Source organism: Xenopus tropicalis, chromosome 2 (assembly GCF_000004195.4).
Source record: "Xenopus tropicalis strain Nigerian chromosome 2, UCB_Xtro_10.0, whole genome shotgun sequence".
Classification (NCBI taxonomy): Eukaryota; Metazoa; Chordata; class Amphibia; order Anura; family Pipidae; genus Xenopus; species Xenopus tropicalis.
This window is the reverse complement of record NC_030678.2, coordinates 110233269-110251689: the sequence shown is the minus strand read 5'-3', so window position 1 is coordinate 110251689 and position 18421 is coordinate 110233269. Positions and strand designations below refer to the sequence as shown.

Below are 18421 nucleotides of genomic sequence, written 5' to 3'. Positions count from 1 at the left end.
AATATCTATGAAGCTCTTCTTCCAAGTATTGTAAGTGGTTCAGCTAAATGTCAACAGTTTATGAAGGCCAGATAATGTCTTGAGGCATTATTTACAAATTAATTATTTTCTCTGCTGTCCCAAAGTATAATTATACTTGTAAATCTATTTGTGCACTCTTCGGGTATTCGCTTAATAAATGTAAGAACATTGACAGGAAATAATTGACAAAATAGTTTTCTTTGCAGTTAAACTAATGATCGAGGATCACTCATTGAAATAATACAGAAAGGCAAAGTGAGAAGTGTTTTCAGTGACCAAGGTGACTTGCTAGGCAAACATTTTAAACCCACCACCCACATACGAACACATCTCCAAACTAGATGATTTCCTTTCTTCTTTGTTTGTTAATGCCTCTTGCATGCTATGGTTGAATCTGTGGAGTCTTAGGCTTATAGACACCTAGTAGTCCATTACAGAGTGAGAAACAAAGACATAAGTACAGCAGTGGGCCTATTGACAATACAGAAACAAGTTAAAAAGAGATTTAGACAAGGAGAAAAAAAATATAAAATTTAAAATATACATATAAAATATTATAATGGCATTGGACAGTGCCGGCACTCACAGAATTTCATGATCGTTTTTAAGGACGAAAAATCATAGTTGAATGTTAAAGGTGAGATTTATTAGTCCTACGTTTCAGTTCCCTACTGGAACCTTCGTCAGGGAAAGAAATATTATAATGGAATATGAAAGGTTGTATAAATACAGCTATTAATGCTACTGAACACCATATGGTGGGGACAAGTATACTGGTGCAACCAGCTCTGATAAGTGTTTAAAGTTAAAGGATGAAGAATGTAAAGTAACCCCTATAATTACCACCCCCCCAGGGTCCTGTTAATGGGGTGCGCCTACACATAGAACTGAACAGCATTCATTGATTCACAGTACTGTATGCATTTATTATCCTAAATGTTTGTAAAAAAATTAAGCATTCCCATTTTTGGGTTCTATCCAATTGCACTGTTCTTTTGAGGACCATCGGAAAGATTTGCCTTCTGGCTAAACTGGTGATAATGGATGCTGCTATTCAGTCCAAGTTTTCTTTACTTTTTAATGGAGATCTAAAATGTTTCTGGGAAAACCATAAAGTGTTACCATTTTGAAGGCACTTAATTAAGATGCAAGAGAAATACTGTAATACTATGTTTACTGTGTCCTAACGGCAAAATTTCATTTATTTTGTATTGAATTTTTATTCCTTTACAGGGTGACTAGATATAAATTAATTCCTACAATTAAAAATTCTACCCATAATGTACAGGTGACTTTTTGTTCATGTAGGGTTAAATATGATAATATTGCCTGGGTAGTAAAAATCCTCTATTATGGAGTCACATGAAGTCGGCTGCAGAGAGATCATATTAACACAGTTATCAAGCTGTTTTCTTGCGTGAGAAAGCACACTGAGATGCCATTTAGGCAGAGCCCAAAACTACTGGAGTCGTGCAGTGGTATCATGTGCTCTAGGTTCATGTGGTTATCCTCCTGAGGCGCTTGTTATATGCATCCTGTTAACCCTAGTTTAATTATAAATAACAGAAATGTAGTGCTGCTTGACCTATTTCATGAGCTATAAATTGGGCCTGAGTGAGTAAAATGTGTTCTTCTTTGAACAGGAACTAACAGCAATAATAAAGCATTGTTATACAGTATTCTATGCTGTTCAGAGAAACCAGATGTAAAAACAGGAGTTAAAATACAAAAAAAAACGATACATTTTTTATAGTTTTTTATACTTTGAATTTCTTCTGACTGATTAATGGCTATAGGAATATAGCTTGTTATCTGAAAGAGGAAATGGGAGAATAATAGACAACATTCTAGAGCCAAATTTTTAAAGATACCAAGTTAATGTAAAGGAATATGAGATGAAAATGAACAGTTCCAGAAGGTTTCATTTGTAAATGGCTGCCAAGGCTTTCTGACCACCTCCTCCAGATGCATAGTGGATCGCTTTAACCACTTAGATAATATGAAGAAAGCATTTTTTTAAAATTGATTGTAATGAGTAAATTATATTTTGCAAAGTCCTACTACTCTGGTAGGACTTTGCAAAAAATGAACATGCTGTTTAACTGCAGAATAGCACTGCTAATCTTACACTGCTATAAAGGGTAGTACTTTATATTGAATATGTACATTTACTTTATCAAGGTGAATACAGTAAATAAAGTCACTGATAAACCGGTGACAGTTTGCTTTATACTTGTTCAATAATTCCTAATTGTTTTGTTTCTTTCATGTTTGTTAACACTATCCAATCCTGATGCATGTATTGCAGTATAGGCAAATTGCAGTAAGACTTGGGAGGAGCAGTGGCTGAACTACTGTACAACAGCCCCCCATGGCCATGGAGGGTGACTGTATGGTATTTTAACATGGGTGGGGTGTCGGTGTGAAGGTACACAGCGCCAAAGATTTTTGCAGGGGGAACCAGGTCCCTTCATGTTACACATTAATTGTACAGGTATGGGACCTGTTATCACGAATGCTCGGGACCTAGGGATTTTGTAATTTAGATCTCCACACCTTAAGTCTACTAAATATCATATAAATGTTAAATAAACCCAATAGGATTGTTTTGTCTTCAATAAGGATTAATTATATCTTGGTTGGGATTAAGTACATGGTACGGTTTTATTATTATAGAAAAAAAGAAAAAAATTAGAATTATTTGTTTTTAATGCAGTCTATAGGAGATGGCCTTTATGTAATTCTGGACTTTCTGGATAATGGGTTTTCGGATAAGGGATCCTATACCTGTATCTGTTGTTACCCCTCATCAAATAAATGGTGCTTTCTATGTATACCCATCTTACAAAAAAAAAAATTGGAATTGTCAACCCTGTTCCCCCATTTATTCGATTGCTCACCCTTGCTGTACCCTCGCAACAAGGTAGTGGTTAGGAAGTTGTAATGTATTGTGATTAAGAAAGGGTCTCTAGAACATACATGCTTTCTGATTGGTAGGTAAAGACACCATTTTACCATTTAGCTAATGTGCCTGGAACATATGAAAACAACAACAAAGGCATTGGCATTTTTCACTGCTGCACTTGAATGTTTGCTTGTCATGCAGCCAGTGACACACAGCTGGTTACAATATAAGAGAGTGTTGCCTTGTGTGTGACAGCTGTCCAAATTTTACACTTTGTTCATTGCACTTGTAAACGAGCCCGTTTTACTCTGTGTCAGTGACTAAAATATATGTAACTTCATTGACCCGGCCACCCCATGAAAAATTTCTGGTCCTCCTCAAAGATTTTGTGCAGGTGACTACCAAGGATGCTGACCTCATCAGTGCAAATACCAGCAGAATTAGAGATTTGCAGCAGGTCAGTTATACATTAAAAGTAATATATATTTGAACGACATGGAAACCTATGAAAAAATCTGGCTACCCTGGCTGATACATGAAAACAACCAATTATTCATGGCCATAAGAGCCTAACCACAGAACCATTCCACCAACCACAGGAACCGGATAAACATAAAAAAAAGAAAAAAAACATAAAGAAAGAAATACCCCCACTCTACCAAAATAACAGGTCCCAGCTGCTACAACACTGTTTCATACTGTTACCAGTTTTGCTTCCTTAATTACCCCTCCCTCTTTGTCCCCCCTTTTTTTCTCTCCTCCCTTTTTTCTTATCTTTTCTTTTAATACTATACCTGTATCATTACTGATGATGCTAACTAATGTCAGTTTTGATAATGCAGACTATTGCAGCGAACAGTCTGCCAATGTTGTAATGCACCATGACTAACAAAACCAATAAAAATTGTCAGTTTAAAAAAAAGTAATAAATATTTTTATTGAGTGGTTTCTACCTAACCCTAAGGCTGATTGAATAAGCGCCCCTGTTTATCAATATAATCTGAAGCTGAGCAATCTAAGTAGTCACTTTATATTTAATCTTGGTTTCCTGATACAGAAGCTATGAATCTTTGGCTAAAGTTATCAATTTTTGTTAAAAAATAACACTTTTTAAAAGGTAATAAAATGGCACTGGTTAAATGTTTATTTTACTTGTGCAGTGTACTTTTTCTTTCCAGATTTTGAAATATTATTATGTCAGCCACATCTCACTGGAATAAGTCTTTAGCCATTTCCAACAGTCAGCAGTGTGTGGCATAGTATAAAGCAGTGATCCCCAACCAGTGGCTGATGAGCAACGTGTTACTCACCATTTTTACATTTCTGGCTTGGAGACAAGTTTTGGAAGCACAGAGACACAGTTTTACTCCAAGCAGAGCCTTCTGCACACCAGTAGTCCACATTGGGCTACCAAATATCCTGGGGCCCAATTGGGACCATTTTGGTCGGGCCCTCTACACAAGGTGTTGCCAGCTGGCACAGGATTCAAGGGCTGGGTAGCCCAATAATCCCTGACTTTTCACCACTCTTTCTCTTGTTCCATTATCCCCCAACATTTCATAGCTCAATGTGGCCCCCAAAAACTGGGCACTGACTGATTATTAGCTCATCAAGCACACTCTACACAGTGAAAGACTGTGCGTACCAGGGGTAGCAGTATGAATGCAGTGCCAACTTTGTGTTTAATGTCCCAGAATACATAGCAGCATTATCAGGCAATCATTGTTGGGGGTGGGTTGAACAGCAGAATGCTGCTCCTCACTACATCTCTTCCCTTGTGTCTCCGTACGTTCCTGGCCGACTCCTTCGTTCCTCGCAGAGCAATAGTTTGGTTGCGCCCCCAAATACTACTGTTGTTTCCCGCCTTAAACCTTTCTGCCTTGCTGCCCCTTACATTTTGAATGCCCTCCCTGATTTCCTCCGGAGAAAATCCTCCCCCAGTCTTTTTAATACTAAACTTAAAGACTACCTTTTGGAGCACTCACCCAGCACCTGATCTGGGAATCAGCACTTATATTTGCCTATTTGTGTCTGTAAGTTACCCTCCCATATAGATTGTAAGCTCTACGGGGCAGGGACCTCCATCCTCTTGTGACTTTGACTCTTAACTTATTGCAACTGTATTTATCTTGTATCCATCTGTATTTATTGTTGTACTTTGTATTTATCTATTATTATCTTAATAATCCCGTTTGTATTAATGTATTCTTCTGTACAGCGCTGCGTACATAAGTAGCGCTTTATAAATAAAGATATACATACATACATTATGTGCTTATTCCAACTGGTGTGGGGCCCCTATGGATGCGGGGCCCTATTAGGCACAATTGGCCTAAAGCCAGCCCTGCTGGCTTTAGGCCAATTAACACTTGTGTGGCTCTTCAACACTTTTTATATCTAAATGTGACTCACAGGTAAAAAAGGTTGGGGATTCCTTGCATAAAGGGATTGGCTGTTTTTCGCCAAGAAACAGCATATGCTGCTCCATCAAACTCCATTATAAAGTCTGTAACTCACCTGAGTTTTATTTTATCAGAAAAGCAGGGACATTGTATCTGTTCAAATTTAATGCCCAGTTAGGACCCATCTAGAATATCTGTCCAGTGCTGTACCTGCTGGGCTAGTTCATTCCTACTTATGTTTAAGAACTTACCTTCAATGTGTCTATCCAGGCCTGCCTTTCTGTGTGCTGTTTATATTTCCTTGTCCCTCTAGTACCATTTCTTAGGCTCATTCACCATAGCTTTTCTTTAAACCATCAGCAGCTACTCTACTTGTATTAATAACAGTGGCCCTCTGCTCAATTTTTATTGTAGAAATGTTGCAGAAATTGCAGTGCAGCTAGCTCAGAACAACACTTTTTACTTGGACTGGACCTTTGGTGCTGTGGGCACCAGAAGTAAGTAGGATCAATTCACATCTTGCCTCCTGTTTGCTGTCTTTTTATTCATCTGTTTTGTATAACATTACACCCTTCGCTCTGTGTGGAATATTGTAAACTTATATATAAGGCTTTTGTAATGTTGTAAGCAAACAGTGGGTGGAGTCTCCTCATAAAGACACCAGAAGCCCCATTGCTACGAAATGGATAAAAGAATTCCCAACTTTGAGGACAACATGGTAGGCGCGCTGCTACCATGAGGCAAGTTGAGAAACTCATGTTAGGCGGCGGTGCCCTCGAAGTTACCAGGGGCGACAAATAGCCGCTTCAGGTAACTTTAAGAGCTGCACTCTAGTGTAAAGAGTGCCATTGCACTCTACACTAGCGATGCGGCCCCCCCTGGACCCCCTCCAAAGCTGTAAAGGTAAGCATGGTGGGCCAAGGGGGATGGCATCAGAGGAGCCACCTCAGGGGCAAGTAACGCCCCTGCCTCATGGGCTAGTTGATGCAGTCCTTGCCCTAACAGCTTGTAACCCAATAGTTCTTATCTGATAATTTGATCAGCCTGATATTGCCCACCTTAGGTGGACACCAGTGTGAAGCACAATATATGACTATTGTGATCTTAAGATCTACAGTTAGTTTAGTATAAGTATGTATATATCATTTGTGAATGTATCAATAGGTCTGTATATGTATGTATACATATTGGGGATTATTCAAAAGGGGTTCTTATTCAAACCAACATGGAACGCCCTGCTAAGTAGTATGGGGCCCATGATTTCTGATGGCAACCCTGTTAGCAGACCTATGACAATTTGTGCTTAGTGCAATTGGCCATTCAGAATTGTTGGACTGGGCATTGTTTAATTTTCAGCAATCAATGTAAAAATGGCATTTGCTAGTTCAGGTAGCTCCAGGGTTTCCCCTCATCATTAGGTGCCCCATTCATCATAATTGGACTGGACAGGGACAAGTGACCAGTGGAACTATATGGAAGTGTGTGGAAGTGTGAATAGAGTGTTTAGGTGCAAGTACTTTTAATGAATGCTGTCAATATGAGTAATGATTGTTTGTGCATTTTTTGCACAACTGTACTTGCAGTTGTGACCATAAATAAAAAGTAACTTAAATATCAAGCTAAAAAGAGGCATAATATAAAACAAAAAAAATAAATAAATAAATAAAAATGTAAAAGGAACATCAATTACAAATTGTGAATATCATATGAAATATCAGATGAACAATGGGCTCCAGGACCAATATGTACCCAAGACAATAATAAAAAAGCAAGCATTAGGCAAGCATAAAAAGACATTGTGGTCAATAACTTTTGAGATTAAGAAGTTATGTACCCCCATAGGTTTGGATAGGACAGATGTAGAATAAAAAAACAACGCAATTTCATGGACCTTATCATGTTATATCTGTATAATCCACTAGATGGCAACAAAAAAACTGTTGTGCATTTAGTACTAGTGATGACTGCCGTGTCATGCAAGTGAAGTGTAAATTTCAACAGCACCAGAGGAAAAACTTACCCAGTCTGACCCACACCCAACTGGAACCCATAATGGTTGCTCAAATTTGAACCCAAACCCATCTGACCCGTAAGTCTTGGTGGGCCTCAGTCCTGGGCCCTGCTCAGTTTTGGACTCATAAATGGTTATGTAATAAAAGGCACCGAGTTTGCCCAGGGTTTATGCAATTGCTTTTTATTACATAAAGGCAATTGTTTGGGGACCCAAGCTACACTTTTGCCATAGGCCCCATATTGCTTGTCTCACAGCATAGGGTGGAGGGCAGCGGCATCTCAGGGGCATGCAGTAGCAGTGTTTGGTGGGCCCTTGGAGTGAGGTTCTCTGGTGGGCCAGTCCAGCACTGAACATTTAAACCATTTGTTCCGCTGTTCCCTCCAGCTATGACTTTTTTTTGGGAGAACAGTGGTAAAGAAGGCAGAAAAGAGTATTTCAAATTATTATATTTTAAAAATATCAAGTGAATGTGGATTGCTTTGAGCGGGGGGTTCCTCAAATGTTGTGCTGCAGGGGCCATTTTAGAAAATATTTATTTTGGACAATATAAACTTTGATCCCCCTCAGTGCCATGTGACATTCTGATGACTAAAGTGAATTATTATTTGGTCATTACAGGTTATTATTGCCATAGTGCAATTTAAATTATGCATATGCCACTACAGACTGTCCCATATATGAGGTTAAACTGATGGCCTGCTAATGAGATAGCTTGATGTGATGATATGATTGGATCAGTCTGATTTGGCCTTGGGCAAAGATCTGCTCTTTTGGGCAGCCTTTTAAAAAGAGGGGGTTTATTTTTGTTGGTACACATAAACTATATCTATGTTATGTATCAAGATCAAATACAATGCAGACAATGCTATGGCCCTGCTTTATATTCTCCTACCTTGAAAAGCCCAAATATATTACAATGTAGAATTCTGATGTAACTATACACTGTTTTTAATATTACAGACATCTTTATGGTAATGTATATTAGTAGTTCACGGCAATACAATTGGCACCAATAAAATTTTGACTTCTAGTACGCTGCACATAAATAGGCACAGTTAGCTACCCTCTTTATTTCTGATTGTGGCAACCAGAAGCACAATAAAGTCATATAATAAAAAAAACGAAAGACAAAAAATAGGATATTTATTGAAAATGTTCACTTTAAGAGCTTTGAATTTACCTGATTCAGCTCTCAAACAATTATTTCAGACACAAAAAATCTTTAAGCTTTTGTTCCTGTATTTTTAATTTGTATTTTAAATTTTAATTTGGGACAATATGGCAACTGTATTTTTAGTTTTAAAAGATAAAAACCTTTTAACAACCAGGTGGTGGTCATGCTTTTGGAATCCCCACTTCCCTACACTATCATGTTTGGGAATCCTATGCAGATTCAAGGTCTGACTTCCCAGACTAAATAAATAAAATTATAACTTCTTTTAAAATACAACTACCAGTGACTCTGTTTTCTGCTTGTGTCATCTTAAACTAGCTAAGCAACCTGCAATTAACTTTAAGCATTGCATAGGTACATTCTAAGAGATATACAGGCACACACACACAGACATGATCCAATATAGAGGGGGCTTACATTTTTTTTTCCGTATCTCTACATCCCTAGACTTTCCATTAACAGTCTATTTATTTTTCTTAATAGTAGACAGATTTTTTTTCTTACACAAATATAAACAAACATACAGTAGGCAAGATGTACAAGTTTTATATAATTCAGAATACATAAACACTTTACAAAGAACTGGTCGAACCCCAATTGAAAGGCAGGAAATAAGCTGTAAAAGTCTTCTGGGCACTTTAGTAAGGGTCAACTAAGCAAGCAACTTTTTCAATGAGAAGATCATTGATAACTTTTTGTGGGGGATAGTGGGGAGTTCTACTGATATGGTGACAGGTGCCACTGGCAGGTGGGTGGGAGATGGTGGGCATTTTGCTCCTTGCATCATGAGTCCTTTAGCCTGCAAACAGATTTATTTTTAGACAAAATAACTTCTTGTAGTCTGTTTTTGAGATTCAGAAGTGTATTTAATCAAAACTGCTTAAAAAAAAAAAAAAGCACCAAATAAAAATCCCATCAAAAAACTTTATATAATAATCTTAAAGAGCATGTATTAATGACCACCAAGGTCATTAATACCCACATCAACTTAAAAATGATAATCTACACAAATGCAAGTCTCCAAATACTGAAACTACTGATCGCTTTTTCCTTTAGCTCCAAGTGTTACCTCTCTAAGAAATGTATGCAGAAGAAAAACCTTAATGCCTATTGCCCATTCTTCCAGGGCCCCAAATGGGCCTAGCTAAATCTACAGAGCATATGCTCCTTTCCGTATTTAAAGCTTGGGGTGGAGGACGCCAGTAGATATTAACTACTGAGCTGCAAGTATTTTTATATTCTAAGAGACTTAGATACGGTCTAGGATTTCTTGTTTCTGAAGTATTTATTACTAGAATTTTACTAGGCAAAAACATTAAAATAGACATTACATCTGCAGGATATTAAGAGCCCTGTTTATAAAGCATTATATAATGGCACTTTGCTGTACTTTAAAGGAGAAGGAAGGACTCACTCGGTGATTATAATAACCTACCTAAAAGCCCAGGCCAGTGCTCCTTTTAGCAGAAATCTGTACCGGCCCAGGATACTTTCTAGCAAGCACTATGAAGTGATCTTCTTTCTTCTTTGTGTGCGTGGGCATGCACAGTAGACTTAAAAGCCAAATGTTTACAAAAAATCCATCTTTTTTACTCTACCGCGCATTTGTAGGCCTAAGGTTCGGCCTGACATTTGGCACCCCCTAGTGATTGTGCATTTCCTTCTTCTTTAATGGTTTCAATTAGTTATAAACTACTTATAAAGCTTCAAATATTTCAAATGTAGTAGTTGTCAAGGCAGTAAAACAAATGAAACCCCACTATTTAGATGTAATTTCAAAGCATGCAGCCAGATAATTGCATCACAGAAAAAATTAAATTTATAAAACATTTTGTTCAGTCATCTATGTAACTAATATATAAAATCTGTGAATGTTATAAATTAACACATTTTAGTAAAACATTTTAGGCAGATTTTCTGTCCATGAACTGCTGCCCATCTAGTGTTCAAAATATCTACCTGTGAAGTGGTGGTAAATAGTAAGACTTGTGGTTGCAGAAAACCATGTCCTTTTAAAGACTGAAGTCTGCCATAGTTTTAGCTTTGAATAATAACACAGTATTTGGGAGTTATAGGCACAGAACATAACTGTACAAGCAACTTGTAAAAGACCAAAAAAAAAAAAAGATTGCTCTTCAGTCATCCTCTGAATCACTGTCTTTCTTTGTAGGGATGGAGACACGGATTGAGGTCATGAGATGGTCCTGGATTTGCTTTTTTGGGTTTTCCTCAAGGTCTGTCTTGACGGCTCCAGATTCAGCAAGCTTCCATTCCAACTCTAAAACATAAGATATACAGACATATGTAGTAAAATCACAGCAAAAACAAAAACAAAACACACATACTTAACAAAAGTACTTAAAATATCCGATTGCTTGCTTGCATTAACCATTGTTATATTCGTTACGGGACATTATGCTGTAAATACATGTTTTACATAATTTGCCTCTACTTCAAGCAAACTACTGAACGAAAACAATGATATTTTACAGAGGTTATCATCATCTGCTATGTGACCAGAGCCATTTAGCCCCATTTCAAATTGAAAAGCTTCCCCCATGGCTACACACAAGTTTTGTTTATATAAACTATAGTAGTGTTTCTGAAGCACACAACTTTTTATTAAACACACAACCTGGCTGTATAAAAGTACATTATATTCTAATTACTTTGATACATTTTCATTTTTTGGTGTTACTGTTCTTTTAAGGCAGGGGTCCCTAACACAAGCATGAAAAAAAGTTTGCAGGGGAGCCAAATAAGGGCTGTTACTGGCTATTAGGAAGCTCCTATATGGACTGGCAACCTAAAGGAGGTTTTGCTTCTCAGTACATCTGATTTTATGCAACCAGAACTTGCCTCCAAGCCAGGAATTAAAAAAAAAAAAAAAAAACATCTGTTTTGAGGCCAGTAAGGCCAACATCCAAGGGGTTGGTGAACAATATGTTGCTGGAAAGCAACTGGTTGGCGATCACTGCTTTAAAGATATTAATGTATTTTCAGCTCCCGTTATTGTAATATACACTATTGTTATATACAAGCATCTAAATCTATGCGAGTACATTCTACATTTGTTTTGCAAATACCTTTCAGTGAAGATGGGAGTGATAAATGGAAACAGAATACAATCATATTTCAATTAACAAAACTGATTTTGAGTTAACTTACCATCCTGTGTTAGATTCATTCCACCAAACACAAGAGGTCCTATGAACTGAGCCCGTATTTCTCCATCAACATATACAAAAATAGTTGGAAGGTTCTTGTCAGGATAGTTAGGAATGCAGGTTGTGGATATTGATTTTACAAATTTCACATCTTTGAACTTTCGTGCCAGTGCAGTTAAGTGTTTGTTGATTAAAGAACAGAGTGGTATGCTAAAAGACAGAACAGGCAAGCATGGTTTTTAGATTGAGTTGTACTGGGCAGATTAAAGAATTATCAATGACAATAACTGTCCTGAAAACTGTGTATGTACATACAACATCTGTGGTCTCTCAAAATACAATTCAAATAACCCCTCAGTTCAAGCTTCAGGTGTTTCAGGCCACCTTAAATATGCTGGTAAGGTCTTCCTAAAAATGCAGTTCTATGGCGTGGTATCTTTATTAAAAGGAAGACATAATGCTCACTGTGGCAGTCTAATACCTTTTTTTCAGCAGGATTCGGCCAAATCCTACATAAATAATATATGCAAATTAGGATTCGGTATTTGGCCGAATCTTTTACGAAGAATTCGGGGTCTGACCGAATCACAAAAATAGTGGATTTGATGCGGCCCTATAAGATTATTCCACTGCCATTCTTTACGGTGAAACCACCTGCCTTTTAAAACAGTCAAAAGGCTTTACCACAGTGATCACAATTGCTGCAAAGCAGAGATCAAAATTCAATGTCAGCAATAGCCTTTGCATGTCTACAGTTTGAATTTAGTGTAAGTTATAGCACGAGTTGAAAACACATTCTCTTTATATAACAATTAAAAAAACTATGCTAAGTTTCTAGTTGGACATGTATAAAGAAAATATATATCACTCATACCCCTGTTTGTAAAGATGTAATATGACCCACAGATCTTTCCCAGCTTTTGTAATTTCCTGGACATAGTCCTGTCCTGAAATCTCCAGTACCTCTCCAAATTTATTCTTTATCTGGGTTGCTTGCCACTGTGCCATTCTTTGTTGTCTAAGAAGAAACAAAAGAAAAATATTCTAACATATAAAAATAAAAAATTATACAATAACAACAATCCTGGGGCTTCCTCCAGGGCCCCCCAGCATCCTCCTGCTTCCTCCAGGGCCCCCCAGCATCCTCCAGCTCCCCCAGGCCTCCCCCCAGCATCCTCAGGCTTCCCCCCCCCAGTATCCTCCAGCTCCCCCAAGCATCTTCCTGCTTCCTCAAGGGCCCCCATGCATCCTTCAGCTCCCCCCAGTATCCTTCTGCTTCCTCCAGGACCCCCCCCAGCATCATCCTGCTTCCCCCAGGCATCCCCCCAAGCATCCTCCTGCTCCCCCCCCAAAGCATCCTCATGCTTCCCCCAGGCCACCCCAAGCATCCTGCTGCTACCTCCAGGGCCCCCCCAAGCATCCTCCAGCTCCCCCCAACATCCTCCTGCTTCCTCTAGCTTCAGTGACATCCTACAGTATGTCCCGCTGCTCCCCATTACATCTGCGCCTTTATAAGGTGGCGCCCCCGTGTGTGTGATGTCAATACGCATGGGGCGCAACCTTAAAAACGCAGATGTAGTGGGACATAGCAATGATAGGGCCCGGACTTGATTAAAGGGGGCCGAGCTAAGAAAACTCCAGCATGGCCAGGCCCCCTTTAATGTTAAAAATGCCCGGGACGAGTGTCCCCCCCGATGGTGGCCCTGACTGTATACAGCGTTTATTGTCAAAGTCAAATCATTAACCAGTTCGGTCATTTTAAAAGTAAAATGTTCTTCAGTACTGACATTATTTAGCTTATCCTCCACACAGTTGCACCATAAAGACCAAACATATCAAAATCGAAAGAATGGAGCGAGTCACTCCAAACACAGAACTGTACTGCTATTTATTATTTGTCTCATGCCATGTTTCCTTTTAAAGCCACAGTGCTCCTCCTCCTCCTACAAATGTCAGTAAAGTCACATGATTAGAAAAGGTGTAAATTCAATTTGGCCAGGCACAAAGAATAAGCTGAATCAGAATCCTGTCGATACAGGCTAAAATGGAATTATCAATTTTGACACTCAGATTTAGCCACCATTATATTAATATGATTCAAATCATGGTTTTACTGACATTTAATTGAACAGGACACTAGGGATCTCTATTCATGAAAGTGGACTAAGGCCCAGTAACTTTAAAATATATATATTTATCCTTTACAGAGAATAAATCCAGCCCCTGTTCTGGATGTCGCCTGCACAAAAGAACCAGATATCCTGATGTATGGCAAATATGCCAAGTTTAATTCATGTTTCACTGTGAATACAGTATATAACACCAGGTTGGAAAATTAGAATGGCAGAAATGTGAAAGGGATCAGCACTCTTCCCAGTACTTAGGTAGCAATTGAATGCAGCTTCTTTCCTTTCTTCCCACTGAATGGGCTTTTACAAATTACAAGGAAACGCACAAAAGCCAGAATATAGTGCAACATGTCTGCAGAAAATATGTATGAACCCCCAGTGTTTTAGCAATTATCCCAGTTTAGCAGACACTACAATTTAAATGTGACAAAAAAGATAATGCTCTATGCAAGTCAACAGGAAACACCACCACAGGTCACACCAGTAGATCATCCTACTCACTGGACCAGAGAGGAATTAAAGCTTATTATATAATCCTAATGTGTGAAAGCTCCTGAGAAAGTGTGGAAACACCACGTGTATGCAGGTCTTACTGGATGTCTGTATATTGCCTGTATTTAGTAGATAAGATACAGTAGCTATAAACTACTGTTACATATGTACAGACCTGTACAACTCTATTGCTCGCTCATCTTCTTCATTAAATTCATCCTCATTGTCTTCCAGTTCCTCAAGTGTCATGTCTTCATATGTTTTTACTAAAAAAAAAAAAAAGTGAAGTATTAAATATCACCTTGCAATCAATAACAACTATTAAAAGATAAAGTCCAGCACTCTCCAAAACCTTGCAATAGACATCTAGAGCAGTCATGTCCAACATGTGGACAAATTATGTTCAGCTGCTGCCCCATTCAAGGCACCAAACAGGAAATCTTGGTCTGCTGCTTGTTTTATGGGCTATTTTATGTGTATCAAATTCCATGAAGTTCAATTCTTTAAAGAAACCCCAGGCACACAGATACCCATACCGACCTATCTATACACTCACATACATAAACTATATATATACCAACATCAATACTAATTGTATATTTTAGTATCACAATAGCCTTGGATATTATCCTTGTTCAAGAAATCATCTAAACCACTCTTAAAAGGCATTAAAAGAATCTACCATCACAACATTACTCAGAAAATACAAGGGATGTAATTCCTCATTGAAATGTGGGTGTGCTTGCCTCTATTCTATTGCAGGTTAGTGTCTTTTATTACATAAACCCATTTAACACCAAAAACCATAATGAAAACTTGAGTTTCTCTGTTAGTACCCTTATAACTCACCAACAGATTGTTGCTGGAGAATTTCTGCTTCTTCCTCCTCTTCATCCTGTGGCTTTTCCTTTGGAGGAAGGATACCTTTTCTACGCAGAATATCATTCCACTCTGTGTCTGCGTTTGGATCCTAAAACAAGCATGTGTCAATTTAAAAAATGCAACAATAACCCAAACAAGAGTCTTAAAACATTAAATGATCTAGAAAGAACACTTTTTTCCCCTTAAAGGAGAATGCAAGTCAAAAGTTAAAAAGCATACTGCCCAATAGTCCTCCTATTGTTTAGTAAAAACGCCACACTTTTGGCTCACCTAATCCAATATTTACTCAGTCACACTTACTTACATTTTCTAGAACAGGCAGCCATCTCTAAAAAGGTATTCTCCCTTCCCTTCCCTCCTTGCTTCATACTGCACATGTGTTTCATTCCCTCCCCCCCCCCCCTCTGCCAGATCCGCTTCTGATTGGCTGGTGGGCATGTGTAGCTCAGAACAGGAGACAGGATCAAGTTACACACATGCTCAGAGAATAGGAAGGCTGCCGTTGGCAGCCTACAAGAAGGGCAGAGAGATTTCAGTGATGTCACTGTAGGCTTCACACTGCTGTAGGCTGCCAGCACTATATCTCAGAGAAGCAAGCAGGGATCTGGGAATTTAGATATGCAGTAAATACTTAAAAAGAATGCCTTTAGATTTACTTTTAATTTATATTAAGCTTTCATTGTCCTTTAAACTTTATTTTAAATGTTAAAAACAGTATACACATAAAGGTTTTTAGCTCCAATCAGTGTGCACTACCTTCCAGTTATGTTACAATCCACACAGTGGATACTAATCCAAGGAGTGCACTTTCTTTTGTGGCAGAACTTGAAAACAAAGACTGGAAAAGGTAAGGACATTCATAACCACTAATGATACCACAGATGACAGATCAAAGAATAAGCGCAATTGTTAACTGCTTCTTCAATACTAATAAAATATTTTTCTTCTTTAAATGAGGAGAGCTCTGGGAGACTGTACCCAGTAACATTAAAACCAAATACAGTACAGGTAAGGGGTCTGTTATCTGGAAACCCTCTATCCAGAAAGCTACGAATTTCAGAAAGGGCATCTCCTATAGACTCCATAAAATAATTCAACATTTTAAAACATATTTCCTTTTCACTGTATTGTACTTGATCCCAACTTAAATATAATTTATCATTATTAATTGGTGGCAAAAAAAATCCTACTGGGTTTATGCAATGTTAAATGATTTGTTAGTAGACCTGAAGTATGCAGATTCATATTACGAAAAGAGTCCTTATCTGGAAAACCCCAGACGCTGAGCATTCTGGATAACAGGTCCCATACCTGTATTATGTAGCTGGGCAGACTGCATGGTCTTGACGGAACTACACTGAGGGGGACATTTGCTAGCACCACTGTTGGTATGTCTAGAACAGAATCACACTAAAGTTGGCCATACACGCATCGATGATATTGTACAAAACCTCGTTTCGAATGATATTTGGTGCGTGTATGGTGGCTCAATGAGATGACCGATATCACAAAAGGCTGCAGATATCAGTCGACTTGTCGATCGGCCAGGTTAAAAGATTTTGATCGGGCGCCATTTAAGCAAAATCTACATTCAGGGCTGAATCGGCTGAAAGAGGTAGAATTTCCATTGTTTCTACCTCCATATCTGATGATTCAGCCCTGAACATCAGTGGAGGGTGGGAAAGAACAAAATTGCTATGTATGGCTACCTTAAGATCCATAACTTCTGTTATGTAAAGGCAACATCTCTTTTTGTTTGTCAGACTCTGCTCCTCTATTGCTCTGCAAATGACTTGCCTATGTGCTAATTTTAAGTTGCAGCAGTAATTTCAATTTAGAAAGACAAAGCCCATATGTATAATAGCCGGGAGGTGTAGCCAGAAAGGGACAGAGCCTATTATACTGTGGAGCAGGCAACCACTCAACATCCACAAACGCATTTTTTTCGCCCGGGTAGACTATATAATTTATTGTGCCCCCTGCCCCCCTCGGGTGCAAGTAGCAAGCCCCGGCGCTACCCTACATACACACTGCTGAGTAAAGAGACGTATCCCTCTCACCTGCATCTCGCCGCTCCCTGGGCACACGCAGTGTAAGCGATTCTGCACAAAACAAGAATAATAAGAGATACGTTGAGAAAAAGGTTACTATAACATTACTGTCACTATAAAACCCCGCAGCTCCCTGTCTCTTACAAGCCTCTCACAGACACACGCTGCTAGCCGGCTGGGGGAAGTACCCGTGAGCCTCTGCTAGTGCTTCCTGCCCCAGTGCCTGGCCTTATAAGGAAGTAGCTCGATATGGAGCCGCCACTGCCTGACAGAGCCGTGTGTGTGTGTGTGTGTGTAACATTAGTGCAGCTGTCAGGGGGAGGAAACCGTGTGTGTCAGAATCTGTTCTTAACTGAACCTCAAAATGTTAAGACTTGGCAAGGAGGTTAATAAAAGTGCCCATATATTAGTAAACTCAGACCCCTTATTGTGAAAAAGGGATTTGGGTTAATACCCCTTTTGAGTCCATTTCAAACCCTTCCAGTACTTTATACATAAATACAAGTTGCTTATTTGATGTTTAAAGTTCTCACACGGTCTCTCGTCATTAAGGTGTGAGTGGAATTAACAGGCTGTTGGTTTTCACTTCCAGAGACCACACAGTATAAATGCAGCGGTGTATAAGTAAATCCTGCGCCTCCGCTTGCACTCCCTCCAACAAAATAATCAGAGTTCATAGCGTAACAGACTTCATCTAAACACACCGGCATGCTATTAAGCAACTTACGTTGAGTTTAGAAAAATCCCACGTTTACGGGCAGTAGCAGTCTCCTTCCCTATACCGATTCAGAGCTTGCTTCCCTTCCTCCCATGTGATTCTCCTCCCGGTGCCTGCGGGGTCCTAATGCTCTCAGCTAGTTTCTCCAGTCACAGCACTCCCCAACATCCACTCCCCAACATCCACTCCAGATATGCAAAAATCAGAATGCACTATTAAGAATTGTAATCAATTCAGTATAAAATTAAAAATCAAGACTTATATATAGGATTCCTGAATCAAGCCCAATTTAAAAAAATATACATAAATAGATAAAACATTAAATACAGAATTCCTAAACCCATATAAATAGTTAGAGCCACAGTTACAAGTGTTAATATAAAAAAGGAAAATACTCATAAGAAGCATGTCAGGTGAAAATCAATATTTAACCCCTGAGGCACCAGTGTCCCCAGCTGATATATCC

At 38.7% G+C, this 18421-nt stretch overlaps 1 protein-coding gene across 3 annotated transcripts; it reads right to left on the bottom strand.

The window, feature by feature from the left end:
• Positions 1-8468: 8468 nt before the first annotated feature.
• Positions 8469-18083, bottom strand: pdcl3 (phosducin like 3). Of its 3 annotated transcripts, none has more exons than XM_012956868.2 (7): positions 17965-18083; positions 17247-17288; positions 15154-15274; positions 14480-14570; positions 12558-12701; positions 11685-11893; positions 8469-10794 (listed from the first exon to the last, which is right to left on the bottom strand). In XM_012956868.2, exons 2-7 carry the CDS (start codon positions 17250-17252, stop codon positions 10652-10654), a joined length of 714 nt encoding a protein of 237 aa, XP_012812322.1. In that variant the 5' UTR covers positions 17253-17288; positions 17965-18083; the 3' UTR covers positions 8469-10651.
• Positions 18084-18421: the final 338 nt, after the last annotated feature.

Bases quoted from the DNA above. Each gene is read 5' to 3' on its own strand.
- pdcl3 (XM_031895925.1), bottom strand. From the start codon at position 17,947: ATGCCGGTGTGTTTAGATGAAGTCTGTTACGCTATGAACTCTGATTAT. The intron at 17,289-17,770 runs GTGAGAACTTTA...TGTTTTGTGCAG, and splicing joins CCTTAATGACGAGAGACCGT to AATCGCTTACACTGCGTGTG. The intron at 14,571-15,153 runs GTGAGTTATAAG...TTTTTTTTTTAG, and splicing joins TCTCCAGCAACAATCTGTTG to TAAAAACATATGAAGACATG.